General features: G+C 45.7%; 1 protein-coding gene across 5 annotated transcripts in view; it reads left to right on the top strand.

Moving 5' to 3' along the window:
* C8H19orf12 (chromosome 8 C19orf12 homolog) overlaps positions 1 to 10914 on the top strand; it is a 36918-nt gene extending 26004 nt beyond the window's left edge. For 3 of the 5 annotated variants that reach the window (XM_064459492.1, XM_064459494.1, XM_064459493.1), the window contains exons 2-3: positions 6761 to 6937; positions 9863 to 10914. In XM_064459492.1, the coding sequence (XP_064315562.1) occupies positions 6778 to 6937; positions 9863 to 10128 (426 nt within the window). In that variant the 5' untranslated portion in view covers positions 6761 to 6777 and the 3' untranslated portion in view covers positions 10129 to 10914. Of the gene's footprint in view, positions 157 to 5256; positions 5363 to 6760; positions 6938 to 9862 lie in introns of those variants that run through there. The other 2 variants (XM_064459491.1, XM_064459495.1) reach the window with 2 other exon arrangements.
* Positions 10915 to 22881: the final 11967 nt, after the last annotated feature.

Below are 22881 nucleotides of genomic sequence, written 5' to 3'. Positions count from 1 at the left end.
GTGGGCGGCGGACAACGCCGCGGGCGGCGGGCCCTGGGGCGGGGAGGGCAGGAGGCCGGGCTGGGCGGGGGTCCCTCCCCGGGCCGCGCTCCGCCCTCGCCCCGGCGCCGCTTCCCACCCGGCCTGCGGTGACGGACCCGCTTGCTTCCGGCGGAGGTGAGCTGCCGGAAGGCGGAGGGAGGGAAGGGCTGCGGCGGGGCTTGGTGGCGGTTCTGCCCGAGGGGGCCCGGAGAGCCGCGGTGCTACGCGACCCTGGCTGGGTGGGCCCCGCTGTCCCCTCCTCGTCCCAGGGAGCTCCGCCGCACGGCCCACTGCCGGCGAGGCTCTTCTTGCGGCGGCCAGGGAGGGCCCGCAGGAGCGGCTGCGGCAGCTGGGCGCTGAAGCAGCGGGGCCGGGGGCGGCGGGGGCCGGGGCTGCGGTGGAGTCCCGGCGGCTGGGCCGGGCTTTTGTTAACCCGAAGAGCGGGTTCGTCCGTTGCCAACTCATTTAAGAACTAAGCATCCTTTGGGTGAACTATCCTAATTATAATACTAAAAATCAAGCCAATATATCTGCTGTTGATGTGTTTTCCAGGTGTCAGCTCTTCTTTCTCAACTGAAAGTCTGATCATTTTGGCTTTGATACCAGCTGGCTGGTGGAAGTGATCTGTAACTCTTTAAAATACTGCTTCCAAACTGGAGAAGCTGGCTTAATTTATAAACTAAAAAGACACTGAGGAGGACATGCATGCTTTGATAAATACATAAAATAAGAATGGAAGCAACTCTGTAGCTAGGAATATCTTGATTTCCTACCTGCCCACCAGCTATTCTTGAAATAGAGCCTCTGTACAGAGTGGAGGTGTTTTACACGTTTCATTTTTGCTCAAAGGTGGGTGCTTGGTGGTGAGTCCACAAAGGCAGCACCCCACAGCAAGAAACTACCAGGTATTTATACAGTCACGTGTCAATCACAGCTAATATTCACACACCCCAGCTAGTAATCGGTTAATTTCTTTCTCAACTAAAAGTTACAGCTCCCTTCAAATTTACCATGCATGCTCAGAGAGTGAGGGGCTCGTTGGGGAGGGTGAGGGTTCCTGGACTATGGGCCTGATTTCTAGTATTATAACAAGGATAGTTCCACTAAATGACAGATACAGTTCTTATCAACATGCCAAATAGTTGTTGTCTTTGACTATATGCATTATCACCCAGTTCTCAGCATCTTCTGATGTGGGATGTTCCCTTCTATCAGTCTCTCGGCTCTCCTCAAGGATATAGTTGTGAAACAAATGCTTTGCTATCTCTTAGCTCCCTTCTCTGGCCGTTTTACACTTCTTACAAAACAATATTAAAATGCTCTTTTATGCATTTCTCTTGAATTCAGATTGCCTAGCAAACAGGTGAGTTTCTTACCATCTTCTAATAGAATTGAAACTCAAACAAAAGTGAGCATCTGGTTTCTATAGCCACCCATGTGATTATATTCTTATGATAAATATTTGTAGATGTAGTGAATCCTCGTGGTCAAGAGAGGAGAGCACCAAATACAGAGATAACGAATGGCGATCAGCATGTTTTAACCTCTACACCAATAAGTAGGAATGACCCCTGCCTTAGGAAAATAACCCTGCTCTGCATTAGTAATTTTCAGTTAAAACTGGTATGTTCAAACAAAGTTTTTCTGGCTGCTGATGCCAATCATGATTTAAATGAAGCCAGCTGCTTTGCAGGTTTTAAATCCTAGGCTGGGCTCTAAGCGTAGGGTTTTCAGGATGTGATGGTTTGGGAGCACAAATGCTACGCAAGCCAACAGCGTGCGTATGGGCCAATGAGGAGGCGGTCCTCCTTTGCAGCTAGGAATATCTTGATTCCCTGCCCGCCCACCAGCTATTCTTGAAACAGTTAATGGACTTCTGGCCTGTTCAATCATCAAGTCAGACCTTGGTGCGCACTGTTGTTTGTGAAAAGGCGTTGTTTAGTCTGCCTCAGTTGCTGAGCACTTTGCATTTGGCTTTGCTCTAGTGCTGGTCTCATATTTATGATAAAAAGTTGCAGTGCTGATAGAGCTGTTGTGGTACAGTTGAGACAGCAGGCATTGTCCTGGGTCATCTCCTGGGCTTCTCTGCTTGCAGAAGTATTTGCTGTTCTCTTCTTGAAGTTCCAGGTTGAAGATATACACAGTTTGTGTGTCTGCTTCCTAGGAGCTGTATGGAGATTCTCAGGCCTCATTCTTGCTCATCACTGTATAGTGTCGAGCAGGAGAAAGTTAGCTCCTGGTAAGAAGACGTAGAGCTATGTCTTCATTGCTTGTAGGTTTGGAATTTGTCCTGTGAGTGATTTTTGTTGTATGTGCATGCATACAGTAGAGGTGTTTTCTGATGAGTATACTCCGTTAGCTCGACAGGAGGTTGTAAGGAGCAGTGAGGACAGCTCAGCTGTGGGCCAAGCTGTGTACTGGTTAGATTATCTCCTGTGTGGACATATTGGGGGGTGTTCTCCGAGTGGGACGGTGAATCCAGGGGATGAAATGGCTTTTGCCTGTCTCAAGTCATCATTCTGTGAAGGGGGAAGTAGGATAATGAGACAGGAATGTTACGTAGGAAAGAGCTGAAAGTAGGTTCACAGCAAGGATGAATCTGGGGGCCCTCTCTGGTTGTTTGCGTTAATAGGTCTCTCAGTGGGTTGGATGCAATGTGATCCTTTCGTTGTTTTAAGTCTTTCTGTGGCATGTTTCTTCTTCAGAAGTAATAAACTAGTTCTGAGAGGAATGTACTTCTTAGTAAAACCCGTTGGTTGCAGGCTTAAGGATGAGATACAAAGGCATGGTGTTATTGTTCTCTTTGGATAGGTAGAGCAGGATCATTGCTCACTTCACTCCCCAGTTCCTGGGGTAAAAGAAAGAGCGTCATCTAATCTAGTCAGAAGTACAGGGTGTAACATGTCAGATGAGTATTTGGGGAGACCGCAAAAAGGAATGCAGCCACTGAATTGCCATAGAAGAAAAAGGGAAGGTCTGTTACTCAGCAAAGCTTGATTTCTCAGTGACTTCCTTTCCCAAAGCTCTTGGTGGTTCTTTTGTTCTTGAAGTGCTGAATATTGTCAGTGCCGTGTGAGGTCAGTAGGGACCGTGGGGGCTCAGCAACCCTGAAAGCCGGACCCCATTTTATGGATGTCATTGACATTTCTTTCTCTCCGTTAGTGGACATCCAGTTGATGTCAGCTGTAACTTTGTGGTCCACATTCTTGTGTTGTCTTCCTGCAGACATTATCGGTCTATGAGGCGTTAGAGGTTTGCAGCTGCAGAGATTTATAAGCCTCTTGTTTGATTTCCTAAGCCGGGAGCTAGATGTCTGTCTGCTAAGTTTTTGGGGTTTTGTGGTTTGGTTTTTTTGTTTGTTTTTTTGGCTTTGCTTTTTTTAAGTGCAGGGGGACACGGCTGGATGGACGGAGTTTGGGGGGTTCTTGTTTTGGTGGGAGGGAGGGTTTGTGCCTGCTTATCCTATAGCAGGTGTCATGTAGGTGCACAAAGTTGAATTAGGCAGGTGATGTAACCAAAGATAAGATTTATTCTAACAAAAAGCGTGTTGATATTCTGATGACCTTTTGCAAACCTCAGGTTCAGGGTGCCACTGGGAATCAGTACTGCACAACTGAGTTAAGAATTCTTAAGCTTTAGAATGATGACTTAGGCTGCACCATCACTCACCCCATGAGGCTCCTGCCCAAGCAGATTAGACTCTTCTGGAGTCTCTGTGCTGCAGCTACCTAATGTACTGTTAAAATATCCTGCTTTCGTGGCCTGTAGCATATGGTTAAAAAATACATGCTCACTGAAAATTGTCTGACTGAGGACCTTGACTCTTCATCAGAACCTGAAACTGTCGAAGAAATTCATAATGGTGTGACTTTGTAAAAGGTCTCTGGGACATCGTTCCACTCATCTGTGTCTTTGCACTGCATACAGGAATCTCTGGGATTACTTTATGTGTATGTGTTGTAATATGTGCTTTACATTTTAATGGCTCCTACTAGTGCTCTATATGTGCAGATTGAAAAAAAAACATTGTTTGTGCCGTGCATCAGCTACTGTATTCACTAAAATTCATTACAGGCCTTAAAATGTAGTGAATGTGCTAAGGGATCACAGAAATACCCGTAAGAGTTGTGAGGAAATGAGTGCTCCTTGTAATCATAAAATGATAGAATCGTTAAGGATGGAAAAGACCCTTAAGATCATTGAGTCCAACCACTAACCTATCACTGCCAAGTCCACCACTAACCCATATCCTCAAGCACCACGTCTACCCTTCTTTTAAATTCCTCCAGGGATGGAGACTCCACCACCTCCCTGGGCAGCCTGTTCCAATGTTTGACAATCCTTTCGGTGAAGAAGTTTTTCCAAATATCCAACTGACACTTTTCCTGGTGCAGCTTGAGGCCATTTCCTCTCATCCTTTCACTTGTTACTAGGGAGAATATACTGGTCTCCTTCTTTGAGAATTTTGTGTGTGATGCTCACGTTCGGAATGAAGCAGGAACGGCTCTGCTGTGCCAAGGACCTTCTGCAATCACGCCAAAAACACTCAAATAAGTGTTAGTTTTGTGAGTGGAAATTTGGGGAAGTTGTGAGGGGACACAACTTTGTACTCCACCAGGTAGCAGTATGATTCCTGCTTCCAGTATGGTCTGGGCTTGTTTCACTCTTAAGCCAATTGCACTTTGAATCTAGTTGTGAAAGAGATTTTTATTTCTTCAGAGAAACCCCAGAGCAGCCGATGGCCTTTGCACTGCTCGAGATGCCACGTCACCGTAAGGAAGCTTCCTAGTATTGGAAGTGTGGTGGGTGGAGTAATGCAGGTGCCTTTCTGTGGACACCAAGCTTCTATGCACTGCAGGAATCTGATGCTTCCGCTTTGGGTTTCTTTGCTCACGAAACATCGTTTCATGTATATCACAATTAGATTGGTTTAGGAAATTGTGGAGGTCAGTCAGTTTGACTGGGGGAAAGCAGATAATCTGACTCTCAGTGAGAGCCATGTTGTTTTGTCAGCTCTCCAACTTGTGTTGTGCCGTCCCTGGGTCAGAGCCTTCATACTGAAGAGCTTTGCATGAGACGTTTGCTGGATTTAGCCCAAATAGAAGCTGCAAATTCATTTCAGCACTCAGGGGGTTGGGTTAGTCTGAGGTCAGGCTAAGGAGGTGCAGGACAAGCACAAATCAGCTCCCATCTCACTGAGGGGAGGAACTGAATCCTGCAGGACTCAAGGCTTCTCAGTGCTGGTGGGAATGTTACTCTGAGCGACAGTGAGAGAGATGGAGAAGAAATGATTTACTACCCCCGGATCCAGCGGTGTCCCACAGTTCAGTGCTCCTTGGTGGTGGGAATCTCGTTTTTCCTTTTGACCATTCCCTTTTTATTGCTTCTCTCGTGACTTACTTTTTCCATGCAGGGTGAGAGTGGGTGGTTCTCTGAGGGGAGTGTGCGTGCTAGCCAAGGACTGGTCATGGAGTAATTGCAGGAGGGAGGCGGCCCCCCTAAGATCTGAACCGTTGTGTGTGGTTGGTTGCTCAACCTTACCAGGAAACAGGTGTCCCAGATGCTGTGTCACCTCCACGGCCCATCTCCAGGTTCACACTTCCTGGTGGCGGTTCCTTCTTCCTTTGTTCAGTGCCATAGGAATTGCCCGTAGTTAACTTTGTCAGCTTGCTCTGTTTTGCTCGACCAGCCTACACGTAGCCACCATATTTGAGGCATTTTTCTTGGATTGGAGTCTCACTGTACAGCAATAAATCTGTGCCTTCTGTGTATATGTGGTTATATTGTTAGTCATAGTGAATACCTTTCCTCACTTGGTGTGCAGAATAGAAGGTCATGTTCATGTGCCTTTTTCTCAGCCAATTTGCGCTCAGTGTGATAGCGTGACTTCCTGTGTCTGCAGGACTGGGGACTGGAACCTTCACCCCGGCATGCCCTGCTGCCCTTTTTGTCAGCGGTGGCCATGGCAGCAGAAACAGGTAGCCACGCTCTCTCTGGGTCTCTACAGAAACGAGTGGGCATTAGTGGCATGGGCAGCACAGCAAGTGAACGAGGTGGAAAAGTTTTGGTCTCGGAGGGATCACTCTCAGAGGCAGGTGTCTGCCTGAGTCCCAACTGCTGTACACATACACACCTGTACTTATGATGCCCTGCCTCCAGAGCTCTCCATTAATTCCCAGTTCCAGGTGTCTCCTCCAACTCCTTCTGAAATCCGTTCCTTTCCTCAGGCTCCTCTTGCTTGCTGTAGACAGCCTCCTGCCTTCAGAAATGTGCATGGGAGTGTTTACATGTGTAACAAATAGAGGAGAACAACTGTTATGTGAAAACAACTGATTTGTGGCAAGAATTAGGCCAAGGAGAAAATACCTGACAGATTTGTCAATTCTAATCTGCTAGTTGCAGTAGAGTGAGGCTCTGATTTGTATTTTTCCCGGAGCTGTGTGCCACGCTGAATGCACATGGCAATTGCTCGAGGGAAAGGCAATGTAGAATTAGGTAGAAACTGTCTTAAGCCTCCTGAATTTGTCATAAAAACAGATCTTTCTGTTTTACTCTGTGGTTTCATTTGCAGTTTCAGTAACCTCTGGCTGTTGGTAAGTAGGTTTGGTTTTCCAAGAAATGAAAGAGAAAGTGAATCTTTTTTCCTGTATTGACTGTGCCCCTCTCATTTTAGTCTCACAGACTCCTGAACTCATTTAGCAGCAAGTGATCAAAAGATAACCTAAAGCATCTTTTCCAGGTTCTTAACTTGCCAAGATGCCCATCAGTGTTAATGATGTGATGCAACTGTTCTGCCATCTCGCTCAGCAGAAGGGGATGAAAGCTGCTGTCAAACACTCTGCTCGAGGAGCACTGGTGGCAGGTGCAACAGCATTTGTTGGGGGTCTGATGGGGGGTCCACCTGGAATCGCTGTAGGTAAGCGTGCTTTGCTTTTGGGACAAGAAGTGTGGTTAAGAGCCTGAGCAAAGAAACTAGGAAGAGTGTGTAGTAGGTGTGAATGGAAGGAAAGGGGCGCGCAGCACTGAGTTTTAATGTAGCTGGGCTTTAACAAGGTGCCATTTTGTATGTTGGCCTTTTAGAAACAAGGTGTGTATCAGGAAAGCCTGTGTCAATGTTTCCTTCTAGGGTGATAGTGACCTTGCTTACTTTGACCCCTGTGTGGCAAACAGGAAGCCATCCAGAGGTGGGCGGTTGAGATAGCGGCACCTTTGAAACCCTTTGAAGAAGCAGTTAAGAAATCATTTGCTTTTGGTGGGTAGAGCCCTGGTTTCCATCTGCTGAGGTGCCCCACTGTAACCAAAGTGACAAAACTAATCAACCAGGGATGTAGTTATATTATAGGAACATGGAGTGTACGAATCAGTGTACCTGTTGATCTGTATTTTAGTCCCTAGGTAATCATTAATGTGAACGAAACAATAGACAATGTGCTTCTGTCAGAAAAGGATAACAAAATGTGGTTTCATGTAGTAGACTGAGAAAACTGGCCAGGACTGCCAAGATTAAGAGCCAGTAGGTAAAAGGTAATTCCAGCAGGTGGAGATCACGACCACCGACTCACAGACCACCTACCCAAGTAATACCACCTACTCAAAAGAGAACAATGAGAAAGGACAACTGAGCCTGTGCAATAATTTACACGTGAAGCAAGCAAGTTTGTACCAATCACCAAAGAGAATAATACTGAATATGTATAGATAAGATGAATATGTATATTTTTGGTCTATATAAATCACATGGGAAAGGTGTGTAAGGTATGCATGTTTGGAGGAGCGATCCCCCGTGCATCCGGCACCGTGAATAAAGAATGCCTGCCTTTTAGCACTACATTGGTGTTACAAGGTTTAGTCCCGATTTCAGTAACACCACTGTCCGAGGTGTGGGACAAAACAGAGAGCAAACTAACAGGCTCTGAGCTCATTAGTGTGGGCTCTGCTCAGGCGCTGCGGTGGAGGAGTGAAGAGGAGAGGGGTGAGGCAGGGGTGAGGCTCTCTCCTTTGAGCACAAGAGAGGATGGCAGCAGCCAGGGGGGATGTTGGTACTTGACGGCACAGAAGAAAGAAAATTGGGGTATAAAGCGAGGGTGAACAAGTATTCTTAGTCAGCCTTAGCAAGAGAGAGGATCATCTTCCTAATGATCTGTTTATTTCTGTCTTTCAAAAGTTGCTGCTCTCCACTTCTTGGTGAACTTGTTTTTTCCCTCTGGAAGTCATTATTCCCTGTCACTTTGCTTTTTTTCTCCTGCATGAAAAATTACAGGAAGGCCAGAGTCTGATAGTGAAGAGTTGTCTCTCTTCTGTGTCTCTTGAATTAAGAGTTCTCTAGTTTGAAAGCTGCCTTGTCACTGAAGTCACGTGGGCCTGGGTCCTTGAATGCTTCTTACTGTTGCGAGCAGTTCCAGCAGTTTCATGTGCTGAATTGCAATATGCCTGTGTGAGGGTTAGCAAGGTTGAGTTACAAGAAAATAAGCAAATAGTATGTGAGGAGCGATAACAAAATGCAAAATGAGGCTGTGTATTTGCTCCTGTTTCAAATACAGTGCTTAATAGCAAAAAATATTATTTTGACAAATGTATCAGGAACAAAAAAGTGAGATTAAGATTCTGTAAGAAATATCTAAGTTGTCAATGAGAAGTAGAAGTAAAAATGTCAGTGGCCTAATTCTGAGTGAGATGATGAGAAACATGGAAGTTACTCTTGGATGTGTTTTCTCATTTTGTTAACGTGACTGTTTAAGCTTTCATAATGCCTCCCAGCCAAGCTCGGTGTTCTTCAGCCACCGATGAAGGCACTGGAACAAGTATACCTATTACTGTATACCAAAAGCATAAAATAATATGTATATATAATAAGAATAATAAGTAGTACTAAGTATACCAAAAGCCGTTCCCTGATTACAGTGCAACCAAATTGGAAGATCATCACTAAACTTTAAAAACTGCAGAGGTAAATGACCCTGGGTCTTCAGTGGTTTTCAGGACCGTTACAGGGACATTTGCAGTCGAGTGGACTTTCACTTAACAAACAGCCTGGACAGGTGTGGGACTGGGTAGCAGGGATTGCCCTGATTGCTGCCTTGCACCAAGAGCTAGAGGGTGCACTGCCTTCCATCTGCAGTGGTCACTGGGGAAACTTGCAGCGTATTGTGCTTTGTAAGGACTGCCTGCTGTGAGAAGAATGGATTGTGGATGTGTTGCTTGGGTGCAAAAAGTCCAATCATGGAACAAATCTTGTCTCAGTAAACTAGGAAGTTAGACACCAACAATTCTAGTGGCTTTTGCATTATGTGCCCCTAAATCAGATATGGATGTTCTCATAAAAGTTCTTGAAGATCAATTCAGCTATCATAGGCTACCCAGCCTTTCTGTGGTATCATGGGGAAACCTGCCAACTGAGTAAAACGTGCGAATTAAGGAATTTTTGCCTAGTGAATAACTGCATCCATGTGAGTGCATAAATGACTTTTTAGGAGCTGTTGCTGTGGTGGGAATTCTGGATGCAGAGTCGGTTGGGACGTCCCTGCATTTGAGGGTTCTCCTTCCTTCTTTACCATCCACCAGGATGTCTGTGTCTCTAGCATTGGTGTCAGTTGTGTGAATTCCTGTGTTGTAAGTTAGACTGGTAACTCTTTGAAGAAGAGCACAAGGGTGTAGGAGCATAAAAAGCTTTAAAAATCCTCTTGGTGCTTTCAAAATTGCGTATAGACCTAGTTAAAGTAGACACATAAGCAACTCTGCATGATTTCTCATAAAGCTGGGAGCATTATTGATTGAAGGGCTGGGTGGACTTTCAGGTTTTAACATTAACTGGTAAAGAGTAACCTCTGTCTCTCTTTTCTAGGAGGAGCTCTTGGTGGATTATTTGGTGCCTGGATGACTGGTGGACAGTTCAAGCCGGTCCCTCAGATTTTATTGGAATTGCCTCCTGCTGAGCAGAAGAAACTCTATGACGAAGCTGTTTGTATTATCAGGAGATTAGACTGGACTGATATTGCTCAGCTAACTAGTCTTGTAATGGGAAGTGCCAGTCTCCAGCAGCAGTTGACAGCAGTGCTGATAAATTATCTCTCCAAAGAGCTAAGCGCAGAGATACAGTATGGAGAATAAACATTTCCAGACAGGCTTTTCACAGTGTAATGAATTTTACCCTGATAATTGTGATTCTTCAGCATAGCAATTATTAGTTATCAGTACTAATTTTGAGTGCAGGCAGATTTAAGGATTATTTTAGGGGTTTAGGGCTGGGGTTTTTCTTTGTTTTGTTTTGTAAGGTCAGTATTAGATTACTGCATTATCCTGACACTGACTTGCTATGTAATTTTGAATTATTCTGGACTGAATTCAAAATCACTGAAGGAATTGTGCTTTTTTTACACTGATATATCTCTAGTTAAAATTGTCAAAATCATTGTGTTTAATTTAGGAGATGTAATCCTGTTTCTGTAAGTGCTTTAATTTTCTTCTGTGAATGACATATAGGTGCCAGAGTAGCTAGGGCACTCTGAAGAATTTTACCGATTATCTGTTTCAGTCCTGCAAAGGAAAGTTATAAGAAAGTACGTTATTCTACTGTGAACTCAAAGATCTCAGTCCTGACTTTATTCTCTGTTGCATTTTTATTGCAGTTCTTGAGTTACTCATTTTGTTCTCTAAGGAGCGAAGCCAATGCCTAAACAAGATGTAAAGCAACAGGTAGACCAACTGTGCACAATTAGTAGCTCCCGGTGCCCTGGAACAGGAAGGCATGGCAAGGATACCCTTCTTAAAAAAAGCTGAAAATGGGGAGCTGATCTTTGTACTGTCCCTAGGTGAGGGTTGTCATTTCAACATTGGTTTGTTGACTGAATCAGAACAGCTGGTCTTCTATTTTAATTAAAATATTCCTAAGAAGCATCACAGTGGCCTGTCTTTTGCTTTGAAGTCAATTAAGTCTTTAAGAGCTGGGTACTGAAATTTGAGGAAGAAGGCAACCATGTACTGGTCAGCCAGCAGTTGGCAGCAGTGGTGGTGGTGGTGTGGGGGTGACATGCCAGCTGCAGTTAACAGTGTAAACTGCCAATGCAATGTTACCGAATATCCACCCACTTTTCACCAGCCATTTCTTTCAAGACACTTGTAAGACAAGTTCGTAAGTGCAGGTGTGCCTTCTTTTGTGTGCAAGAACCAAGCGAAACTTCTCCAATAATTTCATTTTTCCCCTGAAATAAAGACGTATCTCCGTGTGTGGTGGGGTTTCTAGAAGTTGAGTCTGAAATGGTGAAGCTTTAAACTCAGAGGTTGCTATTGTGTACATTTGATAAATTTACTTCTGCAGGTACAATTTGCCATTAATGAACTTTCCTGCCTGGAGCGCAGTGCAGTGATTGTTGTTCTCATCATTGGAAAACACGTTTTCAGTGACATGAAGATGTTAAAAGAACCCTTCAGCAGATTTGGTCATGTGAGGAAAAGACCAGCTGCACGAGACTGCATTAATATCCATCGGTTGCTGTTCTTTGGTAGAGACATGGCTGTCCACCGCAGCATCTTTGTTGTTACTGGAAACAGCCACAGGCAGGGGATGGCATCTTCTGAGATCAATTCCAGCTGCATAACGTCCAGGCTGAGTGTAAGGCACAGCTTTTGCCTAGGAAATGAGGTAATGCAGTGCCAGCAGTTTTGGGAAGCAGCTGGAAGAGTCACTATGGGGAGATGTACCTACTTACATAAAAGAAACCATTTGCGCTGCTGGTTATTAACCTGGTTTGATTGTAGATGTGACAGAATCAAGCTAGATTTTCACTGGCAGATGGTGTATTTTTAGTTAAAAATTCTTCTTTTCTTTCCCTATGTGTTATTTTTCTTTTTCAGCTGTCTGATTTAAAAATAGAAAGCAAGCATGATTATGAAGTGTTATGTTAGCAAAGAGAGGGAATATATATTTATACATATATTTTTTAAAAAGGCAATCCTGAATTCAAACATAGATGGCACATCTCAATAAGTTAGCCTAGTGGCAATCAGATTGTTTCTTAAAATCACCCTATCAAGGCTGCCTCAGCATATGGATAACACAGTTATCCCTTTCCATTAAAATGAGGGGTAACTCCTTGGGTTTTGCTTAGTCTGTTAAATTCCTGGCTTTAATGAATTTGTATTAGATTACAAATGTCAGCCTCATTACGGACTAGACCAGAATTTACATATATTCCCTGATGGAGTTGTTTTTTGGTGACTATCATAAGTGAGATATGACTGCACCAATATTCACTGCAACTGCATGTCACCTTTTAATTACAGGGAGGAAATACACAATGGGGCAGAAGGGAGCTGTTTCACCCTAATGATTATTGAAGGACAAGTGGGTTTTGTGAGCTGAGCAGCAGCCAGTTTGCAAAGGCTGATTGATCACAGGTGAACTAGCAAGGCAGTAAAGAATAATTGCTTGTTTTGGGGGAGGCTGTATTTCTTTCTGTGGTTCTATGACCTTCAAGCCTGCACCTGTAGCAGTTCTACCTGCATAGCCTTTGGAGTGGTGCTCACCTCTCTTGTATGACTGGCCCACATGTAACTGCTGCTCCAGGGACCCTGCAGGACCGAGTAGTATTTGGCTGTGAAAATTCTGTCTTTCACTAGTCACAGACATGGCGTAGACTTCCTAAATGTTCTGTTCTCAGTGGCATTGCATATGCTGCTGAGGTTGTTTTCTGGAGGAGCACAAGAACTGCAGCAGAGACCTTGAAGTAAGGGTAGGGATCATGGTGCTAGGGTGGTGAACCATGGTGGCACAGCACAGTGCCTGTGATACTGCTGAATTAGTTGCTATAGTTTTCATTAACTGGTGGTTTTATAGGGTTTTGTTGAGATCCTTCCTGATGTGGAACAAGGTTCCCTGTATTGACCTGCTGACTCCAGAATACACAAAGAAGTGTAAAAGCAGAACAATCCTGAGATCCCTTTAATTTACTAATATTGAGTTTACAGCAGGCAGTGAGAACATCGCCAGCAGTGGTAATCTGCCCAGGAGGTGATCCAACAGAGAGCTGCTTTGAACCTCAGAGCTGAGGTTTTGCAGAGTAAGTATGTACCCCCATGAAGGAAGTTATGGTGGCTCTAGGCTCAGCCTGTTTGCATGGTCTTGGTCATGTTAGCTCTTGTGTCTTACTCCAGTATGAAAAGTAACACAGATTAACATTAGCAGCGGCGGCAAGGGCAAGTCCCGTGGCTCAACGCTAGATCGGGGCAGGTAAGGCGGTTCCTCGTACCTGAGAAGCCTGAGGGTGAGTACAGGGACCCGTCAGGAGCCGGCAGCTCTCGCGAGCGAGGCTGACGCGGTGTGGGGCGTTGCCAGAAGCAACGGCAGGAGATTTAAACGGCCCCTAGGGAGCGCGAGTGACCAGCGCGTGGCACGTCAGTTTGCGCAGGCAGGGCGAGCAGGAGGGCTGCCACAGCCCACTTGTAGGTCTACAGCTCAGGCAAGTGCTTTGGTCTTGGGCGAAATGGTGGGTGCTCGCCTCAGAGCTAAAACCACTGTTTGTTCAGCGAAAGCCCGTGAGATGTCAGACTCATCCACCCAGACAGGTCTGGTAAGAAAGGACACATCAGTACAGGCAGTGAGTTGCGGCAACTGCCCAAACCCCTCTCCTGACAAAAAGGTAAGTACCTGCACAAGGTGTGCACAGGTTGATGACCTGTTACATCAGGTGGCTGAACTGTAGGAAATAGTTAAGAGGCTGTGCAGTATTAGAGATGCTGAGGCAGAGGTAGACAGGTGGCTTCAGAATCATGTTCCTGCGGCAGACACTGCTGAGAATGAGGGACGGTGGACCCTGGTGACTCACAGGAGCAGGATCCCACATCAGCCTGCACCCTCCACCATCACAATCAGAAACAGATATGAAGCCTTAATGACTGAGGATACCCATGAGCAAGGTCTGCAAAGTCCCCCGCAAGGGGAAACTGTACCAGCAACACACAGTCAACATTGTAAAAATAAACAACAAGAGCTCGTGGTGGGTGACTCTCTGTTGAAGGGTACCGAGACATCCATCTGCCGACCTGACAGGGAGTTACAAGAGGTATGCTGCCTTCCAGGAGCCAAGGTCTGATATGTTGCTGAGAGGGTACCACAACTCATCAGGAAAACAGATTACTATCCACTATTACTATTTCATGTAGGCATGAACAACACTGAGAGCCATAACCTGGGTAAAATCAAGGAAGACTTTGAAGCCCTGGGGGAGCAAGTGAAAAACATTGGTGCCCAGGTGATCTTCTCTTCCATTTTGCCAGTTCGAGGGAAGGGAGCAGCCAGAAACAGGCGCATAATGTATATCAACTCCTGGCTATGTGGCTGGTGCCACCGTGAGGGGTTTGGCTTTTATGACAATGGGGTGTTCTTCAATGACGACAACATGCTGGGGAGGGATGGAATCCATCTGTCTAAAAGAGGTAAGGGAATCTTCAGCAGTAGGCTGGCTGGTGAGCTGGGCTTTAAACTGAAGGACTTGGGTGGTGGGATCCGTGGTGAAAACGCTCACACCATCACATCCAATGGGGGAGTGAGTCAGGCCAAGCAGTGTGGTGATAAAGGTTCCTTAGCTGTCTCCCAAGAGGTGAAACAGAAGAGTAATCACCTCAAGTGTATGTATACAAATGCATACAGTCGAGGTAACAAACAGGAGAAACTGGAGCTCCGTGCCCACTCAGAAGCATATGATGTCATAGGAGTAACTGAAACATGGTGGGACAACTCAGACAACTGGGGAGTCACAATGGACGGTTACAAGCTCTTTTGTAAGGACAGGCAAGGTAGAAGAGGTGGAGGAGTTGCAGGCTACATCAAGGAACACCTTGAATGTATCGAAGTCAACTATGGTGATTGCGACTGCTCTATCGAAAGCCTCTGGGTTAAAGTAAAAGGGGTCATCTCCAAGCAGGACCTCACAGTGGGCGTCTGCTATTGACCTCCTAACCGTGATGACGAAGCTGACGAAGTGATATTTGGGGCACTAAAACAAGCTTCTGGCCAACAGAACCTGGTCCTGATGGGTGACTTCAACTACCCAGACATCTGCAGGAAGAACCATACGGCAGCTCGCATGTCATCCACCAAGTTCCTGGAATGTATAGAGGACTATTTCCTGATACAAATGTTAGATGTGCCAACCAGGAAGGAGGCACTGCTGGACTTGCTATTCACAAACCGCTTTGTAACATCTTGGTTAGTGATAGCCTTGGCTGCAGTGACCACAGTATTGTGGAGTTCAGGATCCTGCTGAGTGTGCTGAAGGTCAGCTCTAAGACAAGGGTTCTCGATTTTAGAAGAGCAAACTTCAGTTCACGCAGGGGTCAGTTGGGAGGGATTTGATGGGAAGCTTCCATGGAAGACAAAGGAGCAAGTGAGTGCTGGGAATTCTTCAAGAACTCTCTCTTGGAAGCACAAAGCCAATTTATCCCATAAAAGGAAGGGGAAGTAAGCAGAGCAAGAGGCCCCCATGGCTCAACCATGACCTCCTGGGTCTACTCAAATCCAAAAGGGAAGCACACCAGGGATGGAGAAGTGGAGGATTATCCATCAAGAGCTACAAGGGCATAGCCAGAGTGTGCAGAGATGCAGTTAGAAAAGCAAAAGCCCAATTTGAATTGAAACTGGCTGTAGACATAAAAAAAAAACAAGAAAGGTTTCTTCAGACATGTCAACCATAAGCAGAAAAAGAAGGAAAACATAGGCCCACTGTTAAACAGAAAAGGAGAGTCAATCACCAACGATGCAGAAAAGGCAGAGGTCCTCAACACCTTCTTCACCTCTGTCTTTACCAGCACTGTAGGATCCCAGGCTTTGGGAATGAAATTGCCAATTGAACAAACACCGACCCACCATCGGTGAAGGAAGAGTTAGTATATGAATTACTACAGGAGCTTGACCCCCACAAATCAATGGGCCCTGACACCATCCACCCAAGGGTGTTGAGAGAGCTGGCTGACATCATTGCAAGGCCCCTTTCCATAATCTTTGAGGAGTCATGGAGAAGGGGGATGTCCCAGAGGACTGGAGGAAGGCAAATATTACCCCTATCTATAAGAAAGGCTCGAGGGAGGATCTGGGTAATTATAGGCCCATCAGCCTTACTTCAGTCCCTGGGAAAGTTATGGAACAAATCCTCCTGGGGGCCATCACAAGTCAAATGAAGCACGTGATTGGGAAAAGACAACGTGGCTTCACTAAAGGCAGATCGTGCTTGACAAACCTGGCGGCCTTCTATGACAAAGTGACTTGCCTGGTTGACATGGGGCGGGTGGTGGACATTGTCTACCTGGACTTCTCCAAGGCCTTTGATACGGTCCCCCACAGTCTCCTCCTGGAGCAATTAATGCGTTATAGCCTAGACAAGTGGTCTGTGCAGTGGCGGGGAACTGGCTGACAGGCCGCACCCAAAGGGTGGTGGTAAATAGCTTTCTCAAACTGGCAACCTGTCACTAGTGGAGTCCCCCAGGGATCGATATTGGGCCCAATGTTATTCAATATCTTTAAAAGTGATCTGGATAACGGCATCAAGTGTAGCCTGATGAAGTTTGCTGATGACACCAAGTTGAGTGGGGAAGTAGGCACTCCGGAAGGGAGAGCTGCTCTCCAGGGAGATCTGGATAGGCTGGAAGAGTGGGCCAGCAAGAACCTTATGAAGTTCAACAAGGAGAAGTGTAAGATCATGAACCTGGGAAAACATAATCCGGGAGTGCAGTACATACTGGGATCCACCTGGCTGGAGAGCAGCTCTGTGGAAAGGGACCTGGGGGTCCTGGTGGACAGGAAGCTCAACATGAGCGAACAGTGTGCTGCTGTGGCCAAGCAGGCCAACAGGATGCTGGGTTGCATCAAAAAGGGCATCACCAGCAGAGAGAAAGAAGTCATCATCCCACTCTACTCAGCGCTTGTCAGGCCACACCTGGAGTACTGTGTTCAGTTCTGGTCCCCGCTGTACAAAAAGGATGTGGACAGGCTGGAAGGGGTCCAGAGAAGGGCCACCAAGATGATCAAAGGACTGGGAAGCCTGCCATACAAGGATAGGCTGGGAGAACTGGGTTTGTTCAGCCTAGAGAAAAGGAGGCTCAGAGGGGCTCTCATCACCATGTACCAGTACTTAAGGGGTAGCTACAAAGAAGATGGAGACTCCCTTTTTACACAGAGTCACATGGAGAGGACAAGGGGGAATGGATGCTAGTTGCTCTTGGGGAGATTCCAGTTGGACACAAGAGGAAAATTTTTCACAGTGAGGACAGTCACCCATTGGAATAATCTCCCCAGGGAAGTGGTTGTCTCAGCCACGTTGGACACCTTTAAGAGTTGTCTGGACAGGGTGCCATCTTGTCTAGACTGTGCTCTTCCTAGAAAGGTTGGACTAGATGATCCCTGAGGTCCCTTCCAACTGTGATTCTTTGATTATGTGTGCAGTTTTTCTAAGGACAGCCTGTCTCCTTCCAGGGCTGCACACCTGCAGCTACCGAGTGTTTTGCTGGAGAACGTTCCCAAATAAGAGTGTCCATCTCTCTCAAATAGGTCTCCTGTGGGCTTCTGGCAGGAGCGGGTGCTGTTCAACCATCTGTATAGGGGTCCATGCTTGCCAGGAGAAGTCAGTGGCTGGGGTTCTTCTTTAGGCTGCTGCTCCCCTGACTGTGCTTGTGGATCTGAAGATCATGGTGCTTTGGAGAGGTGCTTTGCTGCCTGACAAAGAGCAGTTTGTTTAAGGAAGGTAACTGATCTCCTGCAGGAACAGTTTGCTGGATGGCTTTGGGCAGTTCACCCAGCTTCCCCATTCAGCTGCTTTTGTGTGAGGTGATGACAACACCCAGCTAGTGATGGAGGGCTGTGTGAGGTGATGACTACTGACTGACGAGTAACAGTGGAGTGTGATACTACCAGCATTATTTTATTATTATTTGATTTCTCACCATAGTGTTTGAGACTATTCCAGTGGTATGGTGTGTTATACTGTCCACTGTAGCCTGATTACATGCCACTGTGCCCTGGCAGAACTGCTTTCCTCTCTCATAGTTCATGATTTATAGTTCCTGCGATATGTGCTTCTGTGCATGGGGCACGGCTGGAGTGGAATGCACCTGCTCCCTGTAACACTCACCTCTTCTTTAGAGAGGTAAACTTGTGCTGCAAAGGCTCTTTTGAGGCAAAATTCTGTTTAGCGCACACAGCATAAAGCTACTGAGACCCAGTGTGTCCATATTTCTTTTAGATGACAGCAATTTGTCGACTGCAACCCAACAGTATTTAGCATGCCTTTTCTCCCTTGGTGTTAGTTTATAGGAAATTAGTGTTACAAAACTCACTGAAGGATCTTATGGAAGGGGAAGGGGATTGTGTTATTCAAAGTCATTGCGCAAACTGATTTTACACAGCCATACTCTTGTGGTATACCGGCTCAAATGGTCTGACCAGGATTGCTTGTGCACAACATGTAGGACAAGTCAAATCCTTGCTTCATCTCCTGGGTTGTTCTTGATTTTCAATGATGAACTAAGTTTTTGGGCAAATACTTTATAGCCTTTAGTTTATCTTTTATATCCTGTTGCAATTGTCTTGCTGTTAGCCTGCTGGGCTATCAGAGGGAGGACTGACGTATGTGGTTTTCTGCAGCCTCTGCCACTGTCCTGTTGTCAGCGTGGGATCTTCTGTTCAGTAGCCATCTGTGCTGTAGTCTCACCAATGTGGGTCTTCTGGGGCTTGACAGCAGCAACATGTTCCTCCATTTGATGAAATGGCATCCCTCCGTATACATATAGGCCTCTCTTTTAACTGTTGCTCTGGTGCTTTCACACACATGTATTTCTGGTCATACAGCATTTATACCAATCTTAATATTACTGTTAAATCTATGCAGATTCATGTGGAAATTCAATTTTTACAATTTTTTTTTCCTCACGCTGTTGCAGCAGTTACAGTACTGCTCACTAGCAAAATACATGCAGACTCAGGGGTTTAATCCTGCATAGCTGCAGTGGTAGGACCTGCTGAGCTCAGTCTCCACCAGCAGTTTAGCAGCACCAGTGTAGACAGAGGATGTGAAAGCAATGCATTTTTTTCCCCCAGAGTTAAAGCTCTTAGGGAGAAAGCACTAGCTTCTTAGAAAGGCTGTCATTGCTTGGCCAGCTGGTATATAACTCCAGACTAATTGAATGGCAGACTTTCAGCTGAGTTGGAAAGCTTTTAAAAATCCAAAGGCCTTTGCATTGGAGAGAACTAAAGCTATCAGTCCCTAATTAAACCGTAAGGTTTCATCTTTACCTTTGTAGAGATCACAGAAATCTATGTGTTTTTCAGGCTGTAAGCCAGAAATCAAACATTCATCATATAATTGCAGTAAGTGTGTGCTAATACTTCTCATTAAGTGTGATTTATTAATTCCAGAAGAGCCTAAGAGGTAAATATATAAAATTATTCTGAAGTCTGCAAAAACGAAGGCATCCATTTCTTTGGATGACTGTTCAGCAGGAAGGATTTAGGCAAACATTAACATTATGGCTTTCAACAGTAAAGATGCTGAGTTTGAACATCTGTACCTTTGCAGTTCCCTCAAAATGGTGTGGTTTCATCTAGTGTCACTGCTGACCTTCCAACGAAGACAGTGCTTCAGCTGTCAGCAGGTAGAGCAGCATGGCTTGGTGAAAAGCCCATTTTGCTGGGCCTCGGAAAAGGTATCACCTTTGCTGGCTGTTCTGCTTGTTTACTGGGTGACCTTGAGGAACTCCCCATCTTGTTCCTGAATGCTTTTTTTGTTAAACACTTTGCAATCTATCCACAGGAAGTAGTGTGTTACAAAAACATAATAGCACTATTATGCAGCTAACCACTCTCTGATCCTACAGTCAGGACACCACCATCAAAGGAGGAATGTAATAAATGTTACTAGAGGCTCATAGCAATGGGGTGAAGAAGAAACTACTAGGTTGTGGAGCTACTTTCTTTGTTGCAGGGGAATGAAAGATTTACACTGGTGTTTGACCTTAACTAATTATACCCCACAAAGGAGTGTCTAACAGGATGCAGATGTATTCCTTATTTCCTGCTCAGCCTCCATGGGCAGGAGTGATTTAGGGTGAAATTAAATCTTTCCTGTGCTCTAACATGCTGCTTTGGAGTAGAGCACTCAGATATTCCCTTGTACATGTAATCTGAAGACAGCGTGAAGGGTTTGTTATTTCTGTATCAGTCAATAAGATGTGCTGAATAATCTATGCAATTTGGGTTCAAAACTGATCTAACAAAACAAAAGCTTTGAAGGTCTTGTTTTTACCTCGCTCTGCTGCAGCTCCCTAAGCAGCTCCATATGTTGAGGTGTTACTATGGGTTAATTGAAGAATCACCCAGCTGAGTCTGAATCAGCCCCTGAACACTTGCAGAGGTAGGAGGGCTTTTGATGAGAGAGATAATGGAGCCAGGCCAGGGGTGTGTGTAGCCCTGACTGTACCTCCCCAGCTACCAGCATTCTGTTGGAGCTGGAGGAGATTCATGTCTCCTGCTGAAGTGTGTGAACCAGCGGGTGAAGCATATCCTGGGTGCAGAATTGTAGGTAAGCACATTCTCCTTATATTTGTATGCATTGCTAATGTGTTTTTTTGTTCTTGCCCAGCTAACTGTGCCACTGGATAGTTTTCTGCCCTCTCCCTGGCAGGCAATTCTGTTTGATAGTAATAGAAGTTTTCTGCAAGAAGAAAGGCAGGCCAGGGCAGCTCTGAGTTTTAACTGCCATCCGCGTTTACTCAAACATCTCTGGCTCTAAGAATCCTGCTCTTTCAGTCCAAAATGAGAGGGGATCTAACTATTCTACCTTGCCCTTCTAGGTTAATTTTAAGCCTTACATAACCAGATTTTCCAAAATCCTAAGTTAAAGGCTTGCTCCCTTCAGAGCAGGATACAAAAGAAGGATACAAAAGATGCAACAGCTGGGCTTAGGAGAGATGGAGTGCAAGAGCAAATGCTTCACATTACTCAAGAAAGCAGGGGATGGCAAAACAGTTTAGCAAATACTGCATTAAAGTGGAAGACTTGCTGGAGTATCAGTAGGAATCAGCTGCCTGCTCTGTGCCTGTCCATGAGCTAAAGTTCACACAGCAGACTTTTGACCAAGCTGCGGTTTACTAATTGCTTAGGCAGGAACAAAATCAGTAGTAAAATGCTAAATAGGGTGCTGGTGAGGCAGGCTCTTGGATATGATTTTGTTGCTTTCCATAAAAGGGACTTGCTTGCTTTTTCCCAGCCATTCTTTCCAGGAATCCCTGTATAAAAATATTCCATAACCACAGTGAACAGCCTCCCATTGCCTGGCAGCGCCTGCATACTTGAGGCTTTCTGCCGCCTCTGAAGTTCAACTTTGCCGGAGCCTGTGCTGCCGTTGAGTCTAATCCTAATTTTAGGCTTTCATGTCCCCAGCCTGTCCCAGTGGGACTGGGGTTGCTGACAATGGTAGCAGCACATCCCCCATGAGTGTAGGCTGAAGATTAGCCTTCACATTGTGCCACTAATGATAAGTAGCAATGAAGATAATAAGGAGCACCCTTGTAGTGCTTTATGTCTTCAAAGTATTCTGCTGATACTAATTAAGCTGCCATGCAGCCTTGCAACAAAGGTACTGTGCATACTGTACTGTGGTGTTATGCAATAAGCCAAAATTGGATGGTGTCTTCAGATAGCAATCAGGAAGTCAGTGAACCAACTACCGGCTGCTTATACCCCAACAACTAAGCCAGCTTCAAAGCTCCCCCATGTCTTTTGGTTAGCGCTGGTGCATCTTTGGGAACCTCAAACATTCATGTAAAGCAGCACAATGCCAAGTGTTTAATAAAGTGGCTCCAGTGTTTCGCAGCAGCTCAGTTTCTGTCTGTGCATACAGCCTCTGCCATCTCCTAACCCTGCCCAGAGGATGCAGTCCCAGTGGCACTGAGTTAAACCTCATCACTGCTGTGCTTAGCTGAAAGATCCCTGGTTTCTGTGCTGCTGGCACCATGTTGTACTTAAAGTATTGTACTGGTGTGTACTGGTTGCAAAGGAAAACAAGGTCACGCTGTGTGCATGTGCTGTGCTGATGTGTCAAGGAGTGGATGCTCTACTTTAACTGCAAAGTTTCAAAGCCTTTCTAGGCAGCAAAGTTACCTGTGCACAGCACTGCAGCACCTGTCATCAGCTGCTAGCACTGATGTGAGCCAGTGGTCAGTAATATTGGCTAGTGGTAAATACACCCAAAAGAAAGGTAACCCTGATTATACAGTCGCAGTGCTGTGATCCGAGTGACCTATTTTCTCTCAGGAAAGAGTTTGAGGTCACTGTGGACAGATTTCTGATAATACAAGCTCAGTTCTCAGTAGCAGGTCAGAAGGCAATGAGAAGGTTAGGATGGATAGGGAAGGAAACCAAGAAGAGGACAGTAAACATTGTTATGCCACTGAATGAATCCAGGTCATAGCCACATGTTTCTGTGCAGCCTGCTCAATCCACTCCAGTTAGTCCTTTTGGAGCCAAAAGGGGCATTGTAGAGCTAGGAAGGATAGAGAGAAGGATAACATGGTACTGGAGGGCATCTGTTTGAAGAGAGATGGGCTAGTTTAAAACTGTTCAACTGGAAAAGATGCTGATGGGGAGAGCTTTGGTCGTGGTTGTGAATGGCCCAGAGGTGAACAGGAAGAACAATACTGTGGCATAGAAGGCAGGGTGCACCCACGGAACTGGCAGAGGTGAAGGGAAGTGCTTGTTCACACAGTGTAACAGTGAATTGTGGAGCTAAATGGCACAGGATGCTCTAGGTGCCAAAACAAAAATGTGTTCAGAAAGTGATTAGGCAGGTTGATGGCAGCAAGGATTATTAAACACACCGG

The sequence above is a fragment of the Phalacrocorax carbo genome, chromosome 8, assembly GCF_963921805.1.
Source record: "Phalacrocorax carbo chromosome 8, bPhaCar2.1, whole genome shotgun sequence".
Classification (NCBI taxonomy): domain Eukaryota; kingdom Metazoa; phylum Chordata; class Aves; order Suliformes; family Phalacrocoracidae; genus Phalacrocorax; species Phalacrocorax carbo.
This window is presented reverse-complemented; position numbering and strand designations above follow the sequence as displayed.